Source organism: Pygocentrus nattereri, chromosome 1, assembly GCF_015220715.1.
Source record: "Pygocentrus nattereri isolate fPygNat1 chromosome 1, fPygNat1.pri, whole genome shotgun sequence".
In the NCBI taxonomy this organism is placed as follows: Eukaryota; Metazoa; Chordata; class Actinopteri; order Characiformes; family Serrasalmidae; genus Pygocentrus; species Pygocentrus nattereri.
This window is the reverse complement of record NC_051211.1, coordinates 51,477,172-51,495,572: the sequence shown is the minus strand read 5'-3', so window position 1 is coordinate 51,495,572 and position 18,401 is coordinate 51,477,172. Positions and strand designations below refer to the sequence as shown.

General features: G+C 42.0%; 1 protein-coding gene across 1 annotated transcript in view; it reads left to right on the top strand.

Moving 5' to 3' along the window:
• Positions 1–18,401, top strand: part of plxna4 (plexin A4) — a 432,713-nt gene that overhangs the window by 374,868 nt on the left and 39,444 nt on the right. The window contains exons 22-25 of the mRNA XM_037538616.1: positions 329–597; positions 12,527–12,593; positions 14,214–14,360; positions 17,348–17,507. Of these exons, the coding sequence (XP_037394513.1) occupies positions 329–597; positions 12,527–12,593; positions 14,214–14,360; positions 17,348–17,507 (643 nt within the window). The remainder of the gene's footprint in view (positions 1–328; positions 598–12,526; positions 12,594–14,213; positions 14,361–17,347; positions 17,508–18,401) is intronic.

Here is an 18,401-nt window from a genome sequence, read left to right as displayed (position 1 = left end):
CATATATGCACCTATTCAGCCTACAGCAGTTGAGCCCCGCCCATTCAGGCTGAGTTATAATGCAGTTATATGGAGTGGGCTCCTTTTTAAATGAGGCACAATATGAGCAGCCAATCAGATTAGAGCTCATTTACATATATCAGTCTTGAAGACAGTAGCAGTTCTAAAGGATGAATAGAGGTTGGAAAATGTTAAACGGAATTATGACTGTGTAAGGCACATAAAGCCACACAGGTGGGCTTTTTGGGACAAATGTAAGATATAAGCCATAGTTTGTGAACATGTAGTACTTCGCTTAACCACAGTGCTTTTCCTAATTGTTTTACAGGTGCCAGGCTACAGACAGGAACAGGTGGAGAAGGGTCTGAAGCTCTTCGGCCAGCTGATCAACAACAAGGTGTTCCTGCTGTCCTTCATCCGCACGCTGGAGTCTCAGAGAGGTTTCTCCATGAGGGACCGCGGAAACGTGGCCTCTCTCATCATGACCGTGCTGCAGAGCAAGCTAGAGTACGCCACTGACGTGCTCAAACACCTGCTGTCTGACCTTATAGACAAGAACCTGGAGAGCAAGAACCACCCAAAACTGCTGCTCAGAAGGTAAGAGACGGCGCCGCTCAGAAACGTACAGCATCTTCACATGCATACAGCGTGAAAAGGATTTGAATCTATACAACACTATACACTGCATAACAGGGGTATTTAATTCAAATTCAGTGAGGTCCAGTTAGTGAAAAAGGTCCGGAACATCATAATGTCTACCTGGCATTATGATTCAGTGCCGTATACTGTAAACTGAAGTAGCCTAGTATCTTATACAGTCCACAACTGAATGTCAAATCAAACAAAGTGCAGTTCAGTGATATTTTAATAGTGTTTATTGTCAGTTTTCTCTTTTTAGAGCACGCCCTGTGAAATAACCTCTCTCTAACTCACTTTCTTCTCTGACTGCTGTTTCTCGCCTCATCTCTCCCCTGTGTTTGCATCACGCACTCAAGTGTCAGGGCTCATCGTAATGCACAGATCTGATTGGCTGAGTAGCGCCACGTGTGATATATATATATATATATATATATATATATATATCGCTCTGAGTCTCCCAGGCCGCTAAAGCTACGGTAAAGACTAGAAAGTTACACCAATTAAAATAGGACCACCCCATCTAAATTAAATAATTCTCCATAGTTTATCGGTTCAGTCCAGATCCACATAGGACAGAGCTTGGTTCCAGACCACGGTCCGAAGTCCACCTATTAGTGACTTCTGCTGTATAACATTAGAAACATTAACATTAAGCTGCAGTCTGTCTCCATTTTACTCTTTCAGTGAAAAGCTGGGTCAGAAGGGGCTGGAGTGTATGCACCGTGTTTTGGGATGCACAATATATACATCATGGTATTATATCATATCACTGAAGCTGGTGTTTGGTTGTGTGGACGTGGTGTGTGAAATGATGATTTTAATCTGTTTCAACCTTCAGACCGTGGTGTTCAAAACATTTCTTCCAAATCAGTTAGTCCAGTTGAACTTTCCATTCTGGGTTTTTTGGGTTAATTGCCAGCAGTTTTGAAAGGCTGTTTCATAATGTCTAAAAGCATATGCAGAGTCAAAGCTATGCGCTTTACCATGTACTACTGTACTGATGACTGATACTACCATTCCTCTATTTAATTTCTAGTCAAAGCGGCCATTAATTAGAAGTTATTTTGCTGAGGAGATATTTCTGAAAGGATTAGATACAAGAAAGTCCATTTGTGGGAAGAATGTCAAAGGATCTATCTATCTATCTATCTATCTATCTATCTATCTATCTATCTATCTATCTATCTATCTATCTATCTATCTATCTATCTAGCTGGCTGTCTGTTCATCTATCTATCTATCTATCTATCTATCTATCTATCTATCTATCTATCTATCTATCCATCTCTCAAATGAAAGACAGCCACCTCCATTAATTTTAGCAGCATCTGCTCTGCAGCACAAATGTCTCTGCTCAGTTCGAAGCCGTCTCATTAAATTCACATCAAGCCCATCAATCATGGCCCTTGTCAGCGTGTGCAATAAAATCCAGTGGCAATTGGGCTCATTCACGGAAGTGTAGATGCAGTTCATCAGGAGTACATGAAGTTCTACATATGCTTACAAACACAAACTGCAATGCTGAGGTTTCCCTTCATTGCTGCCCCCCACCCCCACCCCCCGATATTTATACTGTCAATATGCATCATGGGACGCATTCATAGTTACAGGAAATCATTAATGAGAGCAATGAAAGCTAAATCATTAGAGATGGCAGCAGAGAGAGAGAGAGAGAGAGAGAGAGAGAGGCGAGCACAAAAACACAAAGCACACACATACATACGCTGACTGGCCACTAACAAACTCGTTGGTGTAGGTAGTGACTATTACCTGTGGATGACAGACGGTCTGCAGTCTAACGGTATGCCTGTATTGTGGACCTTTAATGTAGGTGGACCTCATAATGCGACCAATGAGTAGAAGCAAAAAGCAGACAGTAAGCATGCATGTACAGTAGTGGTCAGCAGACACCAGGCCCCAGAATTCCGGTGTAAAGTTTTGGCCCAGCATGTCCTGAAGTTTGTTTCCAACTGTGGATTTTCATTTTCATGCACCACTTTGTGTCCATATACTATAAACATTAGCACAAAGGCTCAAACGTGTGCAGACTCACATACTCGCACGCAGAAAGAACCTGAAGGTCATGTTCCACCTCATATATTTGCCTGGGCACCAAGAGAGATAAGACACACAGGCACATAAATACATGTGTGTAAACATGCACGCTCACAGAGCCTCACCAGTCCACCTGCACGCAGCGCTCACGTGTGCTTAGATGGCGATACGCTTGTAGGAGCCGGCTCTGATGACCCCAGCGGATCAGATCATGATGCATGGGCTGAATGAGAATAATTGCATTTGGTGACATTGAAATACACGCTCCCTCTGTCGGAAACATGAGATGCTCTGACACATTCATCATTAAAATATAATTATGATTAATTAGCCCTGGATCCAATTAAAAAAGCACTAAAACCTGTGGGATGGAGGGACTTCTCTGAATCTCAATTCTCCACGCAATCAGCTCTGCTGCATCTCTGTAATGCAGTGGCACAGACGCTGAAGCGCGGAAGCAGCACTGTTTGGACGAAAGGTCCAAATTCTTCTAACGTTGTCGTATTTTTTCTTTTTTTTTTTTAAGTTTAGTATAATTTTGCTTTAAATGTGCATAAAGAGAATGAAATCTTTTAATCCACACATAATAAATGCAAAAAAGTCCCGTTTGCCGTACAGAAGAAGTCATTTCCATGTTTTATTTTTCAGCATTTCATTTTCGCTGAACTTCTTCCCTTTTCAAAAATAGGCTACAAGAAAACTTGAGGCCATGTTTTGCAGAGGGGGTGGGGGGGTGGGGGGTGGGGTAGAATGCATTCTGCAACACTTTGGCCTCCAGGCGTAAACGAGTTGTTCCCTCATCAGCTTACATTTGTCAGGCTGGAGGTAAATCCACATCGCTAGAACAGGTAATAATTTTTATTGATTTACAGTAAAGAGGCGTCCATGCGGACGCTGGCCCACCAGTCGCTTAAACCCTTCTTTGCGATCCAATCGTGCGAGAAATCGAATGCGGTATTGCTAAGATTTCATCCCCCAATGAAAGTGGGCTCAATGATTTTTAGCTTTAATTACAGGCTGGAGCAGTTATCGCCGCAAGAATGCCGGGTAAGGATGCTGTCGAGCTGTGTGGCTCGATGAGTGGAAATTTCTTCCTCAGCACGTTGCCTCGGGAACCACAGGCTTAGCGTAGGTGGCATTATGCTAAATTACTTTTTTTTTTTTAATCTGTCTTTTTGTGCTATTCTTGTCACTATATTGAAAAATGAGCACTTTTTCAACATGGTAACCGAAAATTACAGCCTAGAGTAAGAATAAATCACTCATTCTACCAACGGATTCAAAGTGTGACCCTTTGACTGACCCTGTGCCTTAATTATGTTTGTTTTATTACAATAAATGATTGAAAATTCCATTTTTACTACCAAAATAATAATAACACTAGTAAAACTATCAGCTATTACAGTAGTGACAGTTTCGGTAGTGACAGTTTCAGCAGAACTTAAAAGCACTAACCAGTACATAAGTAGAAAACACAGCTTTGAAAAGCTGTACACACATAAAATTTTCTTCGGTTTACTAAAATGTGTTTCGGTGGTGACAATTCTCAATGTTCCACACTGACTTTCAGACTTTGGGACATTTACATTTACATTTATGGCATTTAGCAGACGCTCTTATCCAGAGCGACTTACAAAAGTGCTTGTCATTACTTCAGAATATCTCATGTTAATAAAGGTCGACATAATTTTAAAGAGCTTTGCTCTAAATTGCTGCCTGAACTTATCTATGCATTGAGACCTAAAACAAATACAACAAGTAGAAAAATACCTACAACTCAACACAGAGTCTACACAACACTAAACCTGCTGAAAAAAAGTTTGTAATAAAATACAATGAACAAAAAGAGGTGAAGATCTTTAATAGACAGTGTTAGTGATTAGATAAGTGTAGTGTAAAGAGATGGGTCTTCAGACGTCATGATTACTTCAAAACAGTGGGATCTAACTGCTCACCATGTGGCCATGAGGAACAGGGGCATGGCTAAAGTAAGGCTTCGCCTGCATACCTACATACTAAGGCTGTTTGTGTGGCAGGTAGTGACATGAAAATGTGGCGCAGCGTTGTTTTTTTTTTTTTGTTTATTTAAAAAATGAAATCGTCTAAATGTCTAAAAATAGACACCTCCCAATACAAAGTACCCTATGAATGATGATTTTGTGTGTATTTAGCTTATTGTCATCTGAATAAGTGCCTTGGATTTAAATAGATAATAACATATACTCTGTAAATAAAAGGTCTGAATACCTCGTTGTTTTTAGAATGGTAAGAAATGTAAAACCAGTTTGCAACTGGAGAGTGAAAAGCTGTGAACATTCCCTACTTCCAGTCCATCCCACAGAATCAGCAGGTTACTCCATGCGTAGTTCGGGTTCCAGTAGGTGTGTCCTGCACTGTGTACAGCAACAGATGTCGCTTACATGCTCTGCTAACCAGTTCGACAATAATGCCTTGCAATTAAATGGCCCTTATGCCAATGACTGACAGCTGACAGCGGCATGAAGCCATGAAGGAGTGACTTTGAAGTCATCCCTGGTTTTAAAGGCTTTAAAATGAAGCGTTAGTGCTGCTGGAAACTTATTGCCGCTGACACGCGGTGTACTGAACTTCAGTGAACACGTCTGAAAATATGGCACATTCATTCTGATGTGCCTCCCACTCAACTGCGCTGCAGTTTTGTCTCTTGTCCCTTTTGGGGGACCAGAGCTTTAAACCCCACCATCAACACCCCTCCACCCAACTCTCAACCCCATAACTCACCCTATGACAGGCATGATTAATCGAGTCTGACAAAGGGAAGATTAATCGCACCCAGAACTCGGGAAGACATGGAGCAAAAGTAAATAAAGGGTGTCCCTCAGATCCCATCACAGAGGGGAAGATTATGGAGGGGACAGACACAAGGACAAACACATTACCCACTCTCACGTTTGCCGGGGCACGACTGTTTCTGGAAAGCGGGCTGAATTTCGTTTTCTTTAATCTGGGAAATAAAAACAGGGCGGTTCAGATTAAAGTTAACTTTGTTCTGTTAAACGGTTGTTCGTCGTCTTCTTAAAGCTCAAGGCTTTGCATCTTCATTATGTTTGCACAAATGCTTGTGTCAGTGTTTTAGTTCTCAAATCACTGACTGCAGCTTTAAATATGTGCGTAGCATCTCGGTTGTAGCTTTAAACCTTCAGATGATCAATGTACAGCAATCAGCGTCATTGTACACGCCTCAGCACAAGCTGTGTACAGCTTTATTACCATGCATGTCCCACTCTGTGGCCACTTTATGAGCTCCATCTACCTTATAGGTCTGCTGTATAGGTGTACAATTACAGATTGTGGCCCATCTGTTATGTCATCTGTCGACCACGCTCTACCCCTTTCATCATTGGTCAGTTCCTGACCACAGGGCCACTGTTGACCAGATATTGCTTAGGTGGTGCATCATTCCCAGCGCAGCAGTTGCACTCACAGGATGGTGCTGTTGCTGGGGTTTTACACACGTCAGCGCTAGCTCCAGCCAAGAGGTTCTCTATGGTCAGAAACTGACCACTAGTGAAGAGTTAGAGGATGCACAAATAGTGTATCAGCAGATTAGCTACAGTTCTTAACTGTACCCCAGCAAGGTGGAGGTACAAGGTTGACATTTCCAATAAAGTGGCCACTTGTTATGCAAGGTGCATTTCTGATGTTAAAGCTTCATTTATCAATGCTGAGAGCTTGAGTCATGATAAGCTGATTATAGGTATGCACAGCATTTGTGGTTCATTAATTTTGGCCTTTGGCAATACTGATATTACTAAAGCTCGCAATATGGAAATAAGCCCTAAGACAAATCACTGAATGTTTTATTGTGTACTGTGAGCATCTCAACAAAGTCTCACATTTCCCTGTACATTTCTGTGGGTGTTTTCATGAATGAAGGCATTTATGGTATCTAGCAAACGTAAATACTTGGGTCAAAACAGCCGAAACCATGTCACATTAAAGGGGAATGACAACATTATTTAGTGGTTGCGATGGAAACAAGTTCTGTTCTAGAGATATTAAAGAGACTTCTTTACAGTGGTGGTGATAGGAACCAGGGGTCCTGATGTTTACAATAGCTTTATTTAGTATCCAAAAGCACAAGTGAACCTACAGGTCTCTGAGTTTTTATACGTAATGTTGATAATTATTTATAAATATTATATCATATAACTTTCTGTGAGGGAGCGCTTAAAGGTGGATGTCTGGTTCCTATCACCACCACTGTGAGCAATTCTCACCTGGCAAGTTTCTCTAGAACAGAGCTTTTCACACCGAACCACTCTAAACGACTTTGTTTACATTTTATCTCTATAATCATGCAAAATGTTGAAAATTCAGCAGCGTTCCCCTCTCAATAACCAATATGATTTTAAAGGACAGTATGTGGAATATACACTCACTGGCCACTTTATTAGGTACTAATAACTCTAGTAAAAGGCTGGACCCCCTTTTGCCTTCAGAACTGACTTAATTCTTCGTGCCAGACTTTCAACGAGGTGTTGGAAACGTTCCTCAGAGATTCTGGTTGGTTATTTGAGCTCCTGTTGCCTTTCTATCATCTGGAACCAGTCTGCCCATTCTCCTCTGACCTCTCACATCAACAAGGCATTTTCGTCCACACGACTGACTGCTCACTGGATATTTCCTCTTTTTCGGACCGTTCTCTGTAAACCCTAGAGATGGTTGTACGTGAAAATTCCAGCAGATCAGCAGTTTCTGAAATACTCAGACCAGCCCGTCTGGCACCAACAACCACGCCACATTCAAAGTCCCTTAAATCCCCTTTCTTCCCCGTTCTGATGCTCGGTCTGCACTTCAGTAAGTCGTCTTGACCACCTCTACACGCCTAAATGCATTGAGTTGTGGCCGTGTGATTTGCTGATTAGCTATTGTGTTAACAAGCAATTGGCCGGTGAGTGTAATTGTCCATATTGTGCTGGCCTTGTGATTAACCCTGATTCTGCGGCCCACATCTGCCTCATAATAACAAAAATAGTTAAAAAGAGCTTAGTAAGTAATCTGACATCATAGTCTCCCTCTCAGTAAGTCTTTATCCACCCCCCACTCTCCCTCCCTCCTTCCCTTCCTCCCTCCCTTCCTCCCTCCCTTCTAATTTTTTCCTTGATTACTAAATCAGTGTTTAAAATGCAGTGAGGCAGGATGGCTTTGGCAGCCGGCTCCAGCCCAGCTCTAACCCTTCTTCCTTTCCAAGAAAGCGTGTGCGATGGCTGCTCCCCATCTGTCCTGCCCCAACCTGAGTTCACAGACACGCACAGGCAAAACGAACTAACGAGCGGCTTCTGCAACCATCTGTCACATTCCCGCGCCATCCAGCACCGTCCTGCTCGCTCCGCTCCGCACACGCTTTCAAAAATAACCCCTCGTCTCCCACGGCCTCGTTTCGCAGCCGCGTCCAACATTAATAAAAACTGCGGCGGAGGAAAAGGGAGAGCTTTCTTTAGGTGATCCGTGTGGGAGTGATAAGCCAGTCTTCCGTTCACTTTTATATGCATATGATGAAGGCGTTCGCATGCACGCGGTCATCCTGTTGCATATGTCTCTGCATCAGAAATGTTCCATCAGAGTCATTTGTGCCTTCTGTCTGCGTGTCATGTTCAGTTCCCAGTTGTTCCTACTCAGAGATAGATCCTGGAACTAGATGATGATGAAGCTGCTCACAACTCTACAGATACTAATACTTAGGGCAAGGTTTTCACTGGTTTATGATAAGGGGTACAGGAATGGGATGCTCCTAGCATATGTAGTCATCACATTATCTTAGCAGACTTTTTATGACATAATAAGATTGCATTCGAAAGTCTGCCCTCTCACCGGCAAAGTTAGCAACGTCCGTGGTCATACGACAGCAGGCCTCTCTTTGAATAGAGAGACCTAAAAACCCCAAAACTGAAAGCCACACTAACATTTCAAAAACATATGTAGTGTCACTGGTAACATTTGTCAAAAATGCTTGAACAGTTTGCACCGTTTGGCTCAACTAACCCACAAAGATTTTTCTCTGCAGCAAGAGTTGGCCTTTCCCACTTACCAACACTGTAGAAACCACTTGCGATTCTAAAGCAATGGCCTAGCAACCACCTGGAATACCGTAGCAACAGCTTTTTCAAGCTAGCTTAAAGTTTATTCTCTAATGCTCTTCTTCTAGTTGGAATATTACTGTATTTCTGACCAAATAACCTTAAGTCTGTCTCAGGTACCTAAATGTTTGCACAGCACTTTATATACACACTACAGAAGGAAACACTAATGACAGGTGTGACTAGGGAGGGGACTAGAGGGGGCGGAGCCAGGACAGGTAAACCTGTGAGAGCACGCAACAGTCTTACTGCAGTATGAAGCCTCATTGTGTTATAAAGGCGAATAAAAAACAGCTCGCAAAAATACTTTTCATTGATTATAGGTTGTGCAAATGCCTGAAGAGGGAGATGGTAACGTAATGGTGCTCTGCTGTGCATTAAGTGGCCAATCTTCCCCACATGAGCTGGAATGGTGAATTGAAGTCATTTCTCACTTCAAGCTGTGTTGCTTAACACGTTCTGCAAAGGGACGTGTTTTAATACTGACAGCTCTGTACGTTAGAAAACAAGCCTTGTAACTTGTTTGAAATGACTTACACAGTCTTATTATATAAGCGGCAAAGCTATAATTAAAGACATTAAAGGATCCATATCACAGAAAAGCAACACTGTCCTGCTTTTCTGATATAAAAGAGTCTGATGTGGTGTGTAAACATTGGTAACATATATATTTAAATGTTTATATTATTGTTCACTCAGTCCATATAGTCCATATATGCACACTAAGCTGTAAATACAGCCTGTTTTGAATTCACTGTATTTGTGTGATGTCACAAAAGCACGTATTTACAGTTGTGTGCAAAAGTTTAGATGCCCTTAGTTAAATGATGTGACACTTGTGCACATTTTAATGCAGAATTCTCATTTATTTGCTGAATTTAACACATTGGAGGGGAAAAAATTACAATAAAATGTGGCCTGTGTGAAAGTCAATGCATATTTTAGAATTTATGTTTTATATTTTTATATTAAAAAAACCTTTTATATATATATTTTTTATATAATAGCCTTATAGCTCCAATACAAAAATCAGCCTACCTGGTGAAGCTTATATGAAACCTTAGTTGCTTGAAACCTACATATAACTGAATTGGACTTTGATTTGCCCGAATATATAATAAATAATCCTAGATAGACAAATGACAGATATATTGATGTGAAAAAAAACGACAGCTGGAAAAAAAACTTGCCATATAAATAACATCCTTCTCTACCTCAATCGCCCTCCCTCCTTCTCTTTACTGCCCCCTGTTTTAATGTCCCTGTGCACATCTGCCATGCTAGAATCCTCCAGGAATTCTCACTTCACTCCAGTGGAAAATGGCTGTGTAATCAGGAGGAACTAAGCACCGTGCCCCATATTACTGCACTGGACAGGCTCACAGGTGCTAACTTTAAGTGACCCTTTGCTGCCTCAGCATTTGGGGCCAGTGATATTTGGCTGTGGAAGCGGTGTGGAAACCTTGGGCCTGGATGCTCTTTGTCCTCAGGCCTCATAGGCAAGGGGGGGGGGTTGTAAATGGAAGATATGGCTGAGTGAGTTCATGATGCTTGGCCGACACTGGTAATTATGGTCAGGCTCGCCCCCTCGACTGCCGCCATCGTGTAGGGAGAGGGAGAGAGAGGTAGCCTTAGATAGAGAAAGAGAGAGGTGCACACATTATATTGACATTATAACTCAATCACTTTGGAGATTGCAGTGCAAGTGAAGGTATTAGTTAGTCACGGTTGTGCGCTCTGACTCCGCATTCAGCCACTTTCTATTGTAATATGAACAATTTTCCACTGAATGGCTCCACCGCTGTGCATAATGAGGACAGTGTTATTACAGCACCGTCACAGGGTCATATGACATCAAACCTGGAGCATATAAAGGCTCTTAATTGAGGAGCCCATATTAAAACCACGTAGATTACTTTGGCTTTGGCGTGTCTGGTCTTTAAAGCACTTTGGGGAAAAAGTATTCTGTCTGAAGTTTGGTTCCTTAGCTTTGCAGTGGAGCTACAAGACTAAGGTAGCTAACAAGTAATGGAAGCTCATTTTGCAAACTACATGTCTATTATCACACATCAAATGACATTGATTTGATAAATAATCTCAAATAGTTGTACTTGTTTTTTGACATTTAAAACTAGTATGTTGCGTAGGTTAAACCACGTGTGTCAGGATCCAGTCCTTGTGGGCCAAAAGTCTGCAGACTTCAGCTCACTGCCTCATTAAATACACCTGATTCAGCTTCTCAGCTACATTAGCGAGGCCTTCATGAACTGAATTCAGAGTGTTAGACGAAGGTAAACGCCGATCTCCACAGCTCTTTGGCCTAGAAGGTCCCCAGTTTGACATGCCTGCTTTGAACAGTAGCAGCAGCCAGAGGTTCTGGCCACTTGTGTAACGTAGGTATGTCTCACATCTGAGTGGTCAGTCGTAGTGGGTGAGGGTGTGTTAAATAGGCATTGAAAGCGGGCCTGAGAGATGGAGGGAGGGAGAGTGAGTGGGAATTATTAAAAGGAAATCCGGAATGCCAAGTGGACCTTGGCACATGAGAAAGTTAGAACGGAGCAAGTCAAGTTCTCTCTATCTCTCTCTCTCTCTCTCTCTCTCTCGCTCTCTCTCTCTCACCCCCCCTCTCTCTTTCTTTCCTCCTATCCTTTTCAGGCTCCATATTCCATTCCCTGTCCTGGCAGAATTGACCTACTCTGGCCATTCGAGCCTCTCTCTGCCTCGTCTAGCTGGGCTGGATTTGCTGGCGTGATGAGCGCTTGGTAGTTTGATTACAGGGCATGGCTGGCACACAGGGAGATAAGATGAAAGGAAAGATGAAACGTGACCCCGTCGGCCCCTGGATCGCTCCTTGTTCTGTCCGCCGTGGCCCGTCTGAGACAGTGGCTGCACAACAAGGGGGAAACTAATCCTTTCCAGGTGTTGTGCCAGCTTACTGGAAAGACTGGAGCTTCACACATACACACACAGTGGCAGGTCCTCAAGTGTTCTCTGAGTGGGAGAGAGGGGAGGGGGGCTGCAGGTGGCAGTCGGGATTTGGAGCAGTTGAGGGGGGGACTTTGTGACACACACACACACATAGACACGTGCATGTACACCAACAATTCCATAATCCTGAAATATTGATGCATTATGCCACAGCTCATTGAAGGCGCCTTGGCAGATCACCAGCTCCCCGCTGAACGCACACGCGCGCACCACCTGATATCAGATTCGTGTCTCTCACGTTTCCCCCTGTCGCTGTTATTACGTATGTGTATCAGTCATTCACTCTGGACCACAAGTGATGGTATTAGTTAGTCACGGCTGGCTAGCGCGCGCCCCTGACTCCGCATTCAGCCACTTTCTATTGTAATGTGATCTATTTCCCGCTGAATGGCTCCGCCGCTGCGCATAATGAGGCCCAGTGTTATTACAGCACCATCACAGGTTCATATGACATCAATCCTGCAGGATCATAAAAGGCTCTTAATTGAGGAGCCCATATTAAAACCACATAGATTACCATGGCCTCGGCATGTCGGGAGACTGGAGGCTACGGTTCCCAGCAAAAGCAATTCACGTTTCGGCAATTATGTTTGTATAACAAAGTCCTATTCATAACAGGGAGACGTCTTTGTTAAGTGAATTTTTCGTGGTCGCGGTAATCGTGTTTGCGCGTAACGCTCACTGTGATAATCGCCTGTTTGTCTTCTGCTTCTTTTTTTTTCCAGGACGGAGTCTGTGGCGGAGAAAATGCTGACGAATTGGTTCACGTTTCTTCTCTACAAGTTCCTAAAGGTGAGGGGGATTATGTGTATAAGTGTGTGTGTGTGTGTGTGTGTGTGTGTGTGTGTGTGTGTGTGTGTGTGTTGTGTGTGTGTGAGTGTGTGTGTGAGCGAGAGAGACTGAAAGAGAGTGAGAGATGTGAGGGCTTCAAGGTGATTTGGCACGAGAGATGTTGTGCACAAAAGAGCCAACTCTAATCTTTCGGGTGCCGCCGGCAGAGGTGCACTGCAGGTGCTCGCACGTGTGCTCTGTTCTCAGAAAGCCTCATTCACACATCAGCCCTCAGTGTTCCCCACTTCTCACTGCCCCATCACACGATTTAGATTCATGACCAGATCAAATGTAAGTCATATAGTACAGTACTGAGCAAAGGTCAGAGGCCACCCTTCATTGATTGAATTCCCAGTCAAACAGCCATTAAATTCTGGATTCAGCATCTATAGGAACTACATAATACGGAAGAAGTAACACACCATTTACAGACTACAGAAGCAGAAATGTGTTAAAAGATGGAGTCCAGCAATGTCAATAATGTCAAAATGTGGTATAACTGAGTTTGAATAGGTAGTAGCATCAATCCCAAGTCTGTATGTATGCACCTGATTCACTATGGCCTGGCTGTGAAGTTGTGAATCTTTCTACGATCCTTTAATAAATAATTAGTTCCAAAAAAAAAAGTTCAAATTATTCACTTTTTGTAGTTAAGGTGATTAGATATAAGATAATCCATGTGCATATGGAAGAAGAAAGTCATAGGAAAATAAGTTTTAAAAAAATAATAATTTAAAATACTTAAGTTCAAGAAAGTGATTAAAGGCTTAAAATGGGACTCCTAACAACCACCTGGAAGAAGAGGAAGGAAAATTTCTTTGAAACTGAAAATGAGTCTCTTGAAAAGACAGTATAAATATTTATAGTAGACACAATAAACACTGAAAAAAGATATATTTAGCTGTTGAGGCTTCTGTGTAATTTCCTGTTGAATATGAGTTTTCTGTGTTTTTTTATGCTGAAAAATGAATAATTTAATGACTTAATGAGTATAATTGAGCACAAACTAAGAAAATGACTGATATCTGATTTTTGCAGAGTACTCTATGTAGATAGATAGATAGATAGATAGATAGATAGATAGATAGATAGATAGATAGATAGATAGATAGATAGATAGATGGTAGAGGTGAATATGGCTCACGAGTTCAACACCAAACAGCTACACTATACACAATCTTTATGAACAGGATCAGCTGCATAGCTGTGTTTTCACCCTGAATGAGATACTTAGCCAACTTAGTTTAAAGTATACATACAACATACATATTAGTTTATGAGCAATTACTGAATAATGTGTAGTAGTTATTGACTGTTTCATAGTTCCTGAGTGATATGTTTTAAGATTAATACCCCAACTGAATAATCACTGTGTATTGCGATTAAATGCTGATTATTTTGTGGTATTTAAATGTAAGCAAGCCAAATCTGTGGCTAAACTCCAGCACTGAGCATCACTCTGTTGAGAAATCTCCACAAAATAAGAAGCAGAGAGCCCTCATTGCCTCTGACGGAGTTTGAGATGGTGGCGTAACAGAGTCGGAATGACGGCACACTGTTTTTCCTCTTCTCGCACTTCAGGAATGTGCTGGAGAGCCTCTGTTCTCCCTCTTCTGTGCCATCAAGCAGCAGATGGAGAAAGGCCCCATCGACTCCATCACAGGAGAAGCACGCTATTCTCTCAGCGAGGACAAGCTCATCAGACAGCAGATCGACTACAAGACGCTGGTAAGACCGCCTGGAGCCCAGAGCGGGGATGGGGATGGAGAGGGGAAGTGAGGGAGAGGCTGATGGAGGGATGAGGAGGAGAGAGGTGAAAATAAAGGGGATAGAGGTGAGTGGGGGCATTCTGTCCCCCTTCTGCTGCTCTTCGTGGTGACTAATCTTCATGCCTGACAGGAAACACATCAGCTCATGGTGACTCCTGACCTGTGCTTTATCATGAGGTCACCACCGGTTGTCATGTTTCTGTGGGGCTTATTGGCAGCCGGGGGCTGAGAGCGTGTCGTGTGACGGGGCGAGGTGTTCACTGGGCCGCTGCATCTGCAGGGTGATATGTATCCCAAACTCACTGTGACCTGCTCTGTGACAGAGAGACAGAGAGAAAGAGATGGTGAGAAACAGAGAGAAAGAGACAGAGAGAAAGATCCTGTAACAGTCTGGCGTATCTGTAAAGTATTGGCCAATACCACAGACAAAATTCAAGGTGTTTCCGTTTACTTGGAGAAGAACAGATCATTTATCGACTTAAAGGGTCCATATAATTCACTTATTCTAGTCTCTCTGTCTGATGCAATGAACCCCACCTATGAGGCAAGTTGTACCATTTCCACTCCTGCCACTTTACCATGAATTGTTCACAGACAGCAGGTACTGGAAACGAGTCCTTCCCTCCCACCCATCCACCCTCAGCTGGAAGGCCGACACAGCAAAGTTAACATAGAAAAAAAGATAAACACCATAAAGCTTAAGATAGCTTAGTATACTGTACACACACACACACACACACACACACACACACACACACACACACATATATATAAATAAAACACTGGAGTAAAAAGAGTGACGACATAAAGAGATTAACCTGCTGTCCTATCCTAGCATGTATTACAGTATGGGTGCTCTATATCTCTTATATGTCCATTTTCAAACACTTTACTCATGTATCAAGCAGAATACTCATGTATTCCAGCAGTAGAGAGTAGAACTATAACTGTATCATGAAAATAAAATAACTTCTTCCTATTATGCAGTACATGAACTAATTAACTATGTTATGATCAGTTTTTTGCCGCAGTTAAACCAGCAATCATGTTTCTCATCGAACTGTAGATGTAAATCATCATTAGGAAGAGTTCAAATTGAAGGAGAATGTCCTTTCCAATAAAATGCTTATGTTTTAATTTGCAGCACATATGTGTAGGTAGTATATGTACAATATTGTTAATACCACTGCAATAGCAATAGTTCCAAACTAGTTATAAACAATTTGCCTGGCTGAGTTGTACAGTGTAGTGCATGCAGTGAAGTCTGAGACCACATTGAAAATCTAGATTTATTTATTTTTACTTTTGAACCTGCAAATAGCACACGGTTTTAAAATCTTGACAATTTTGACACAAAGACATTTAAAATGAAGAAGAAATAATGAAACTCTATGGAGCCCTTTTATTTTATATAAATAAAAATAATACAGTTACTAATGGTAACTAAGTTATGGCAACACAGTAGGATCTCGTATCCACGCCTTACATAATCATGGCCACAACTTAATCATCTTTTTCCCATGCCTTACTAAGTTGTGGCCACTTATTATTTTCATTCATGCAGGATGTCACCAGAGGGGCTCTATAAAATTCTGTAAAATAAAGAAGAACATTTTCACTTGTGGTCTCAGACATTTTGGAGCCCACTATATACACACACCTGGATTCTGTGTAAACAAGTAGTCTTAGGGGGGACCGTGTGGGCCTTTTAATGGAGTATATTGATTCCAGTAATGGCCCTCAAGGTAGGAGAGGCCATTCCTGCAGTATGCCATAAGTGATTGAGGTCCCTTAGCATGTGGTTATTTCATGATAATAGACACTTACAGTCACAGTAGTCTAGAGAAGATCTATAAAACCACTCCATTTCCCCTTTCTCATGGAAATTGCCTTTTCCTCTGGACCATGTAATTACCGCAGTTGACGATGATAGTCATCATCATCGCCGTCATGCCCATCCTGAAATACGACAAGTCCGATGATGAAGAATATGATGATAATTATTACGTTAATTGTGGAGCAGGGAAGGATAATGGTAGCATGAGGCGTTGGCACCCTGGGGCGCCCGAACATTACGCCGGCTTTCACACGTTCACACTCACAATTACAGTTTATTCACTTATTCACCTCTGCAGTTGACAGACAGACATGCCATCACAGCAATGACACGTAGATGATCTGCCTCACGCTGCTTATTTAACCAGATGTCTGTTAAACACTTTTAAGCTATCTATCTATCTATCTATCTATCTATCTATCTATCTATCTATCTATCTATCTATCTATCTGTCTATCTATCTATCTATCTATCTATCTATCTATCTGTCTGTCTGTCTGTCTGTCTGTCTGTCTGTCTGTCTGTCTGTCTGTTTGTACATCCTTCCATCCATCCATCTGTCTGTCTGTTATTTTGCTGTTATTTAGGTAATAAATTGTATTTAAATTCAGTTTAGCTTCTGTATGTATTGCAGTATAGAATGTTGCACTCACTTTTATCTGTTTGTTTTGATGTCACATCTTGGCAAAATATAAAAGATATTTTTTCGTGGCACAGAACCAGAATGTGCCCTCCACTGTCTCCTGCGGATAAGCTAAGAGTTTGCACTTCTGAGCCTTTTTCATTTGTTTCAATGTCAAAAAATAATGAAAAGGCAGAAAAAATGGGCAGTTTTGAAAAACAGGACTGTAAACAAAACAATAACTTTAGTTATACTCAAGTCATAACTTGCTGCATCCTAAGGCTGATTATTCAGTAACAGTGTGGATTACAATGCAGTCTAGCTTGTGTGTAATAAAAGTTTTGAATGTGCACTTTCGACTGGATTTCTCTGTTGGTTTGAACTACCAGGGAGAAATAATTAATGTATAATATTTCAGCATGCTTTTGTTGTCACCGTGATAACTGCTGCTTTCTAATTGTGCATTGGTTGTGTTTTTGTCTTTCAGGTGGTGAACTGCATTCACCCAGACAATGAGAAGAGCCCAGAGATTCAGGTGAAGGTGCTGAACTGTGACACCATCAGTCAAGTGAAAGAAAAGATCTTAGATGCCATCTACAAGAACGTTCCTTACTCCCACCGCCAGAAAGCCTCTGATATGGACCTGGGTAAAAGCTCTTGTATACTAACTGCTGTAATGAAGAAATTGTTTGACCACACCTGAAATAAAATGGAATTCATGAGGGTTAATGAATTTAACATGTACTTTAGATGTGCTTCAGCTTGATGTTTTCCTGTAGCTTGATACCAATAACCCCTTTGGCATTTGGCAGTAACCCCTTCTATGTAAAGTCCAGGCAACCTACCAAAGGCCACCTCCGGTCACTAGGACGGGCTGCATAGCCAGGACAGCGTAATTATGGCTGAGTGGTAGCAGCTGTCGGCCTACTTAAGGGGAGCTCACACGCTGCTCACCGTTCAGTCTTGAGTTCATGCTACAACATGCATGTTGCTCTGACTCAGCCGGTAACCTCTTGTCCAGTTTGTTTTCCCAGCTATTAGCACCTTTAGTTTTTTTCCTGAGTTGTACCTTTCACCTGACCCTCTGTTGCTCTGAACCTGAGGCTGTCCTCTAGTGTTTGCCAGTGCTCTCCTAGTGCTCCCGACTACTAAAATAAGGGTAGTGATTTCCATCATTCGTTACATTCTAGAAATAGAATAAATAGAAAATAGGGCCAGATCCATATATCTATGTGATGGGTAGATCTTAGAGGAAGGGAAGATTTTTGCTTTTGGTGTTTCTCTTAAACTTCAATTATTAAATAAATCCATTAGCTCAACCCACAAATACAATATGGAAAACCAGTTTGGACACCATTAGTGAAAAACAAGATAAACCCAAAGCACAACTCAAACCCCTGTAGTGGTTTTAACTTGTCAAATGATCATGCAAGAGGTTTACACTACCTTTCCTCTATTCAGCCCCAGAAGTTTCTCAAACTGGAGTCCTATTCCTCACTGATCCACAGCCCATGATGGATGAGTAAGCAGAGAGAAAGAGG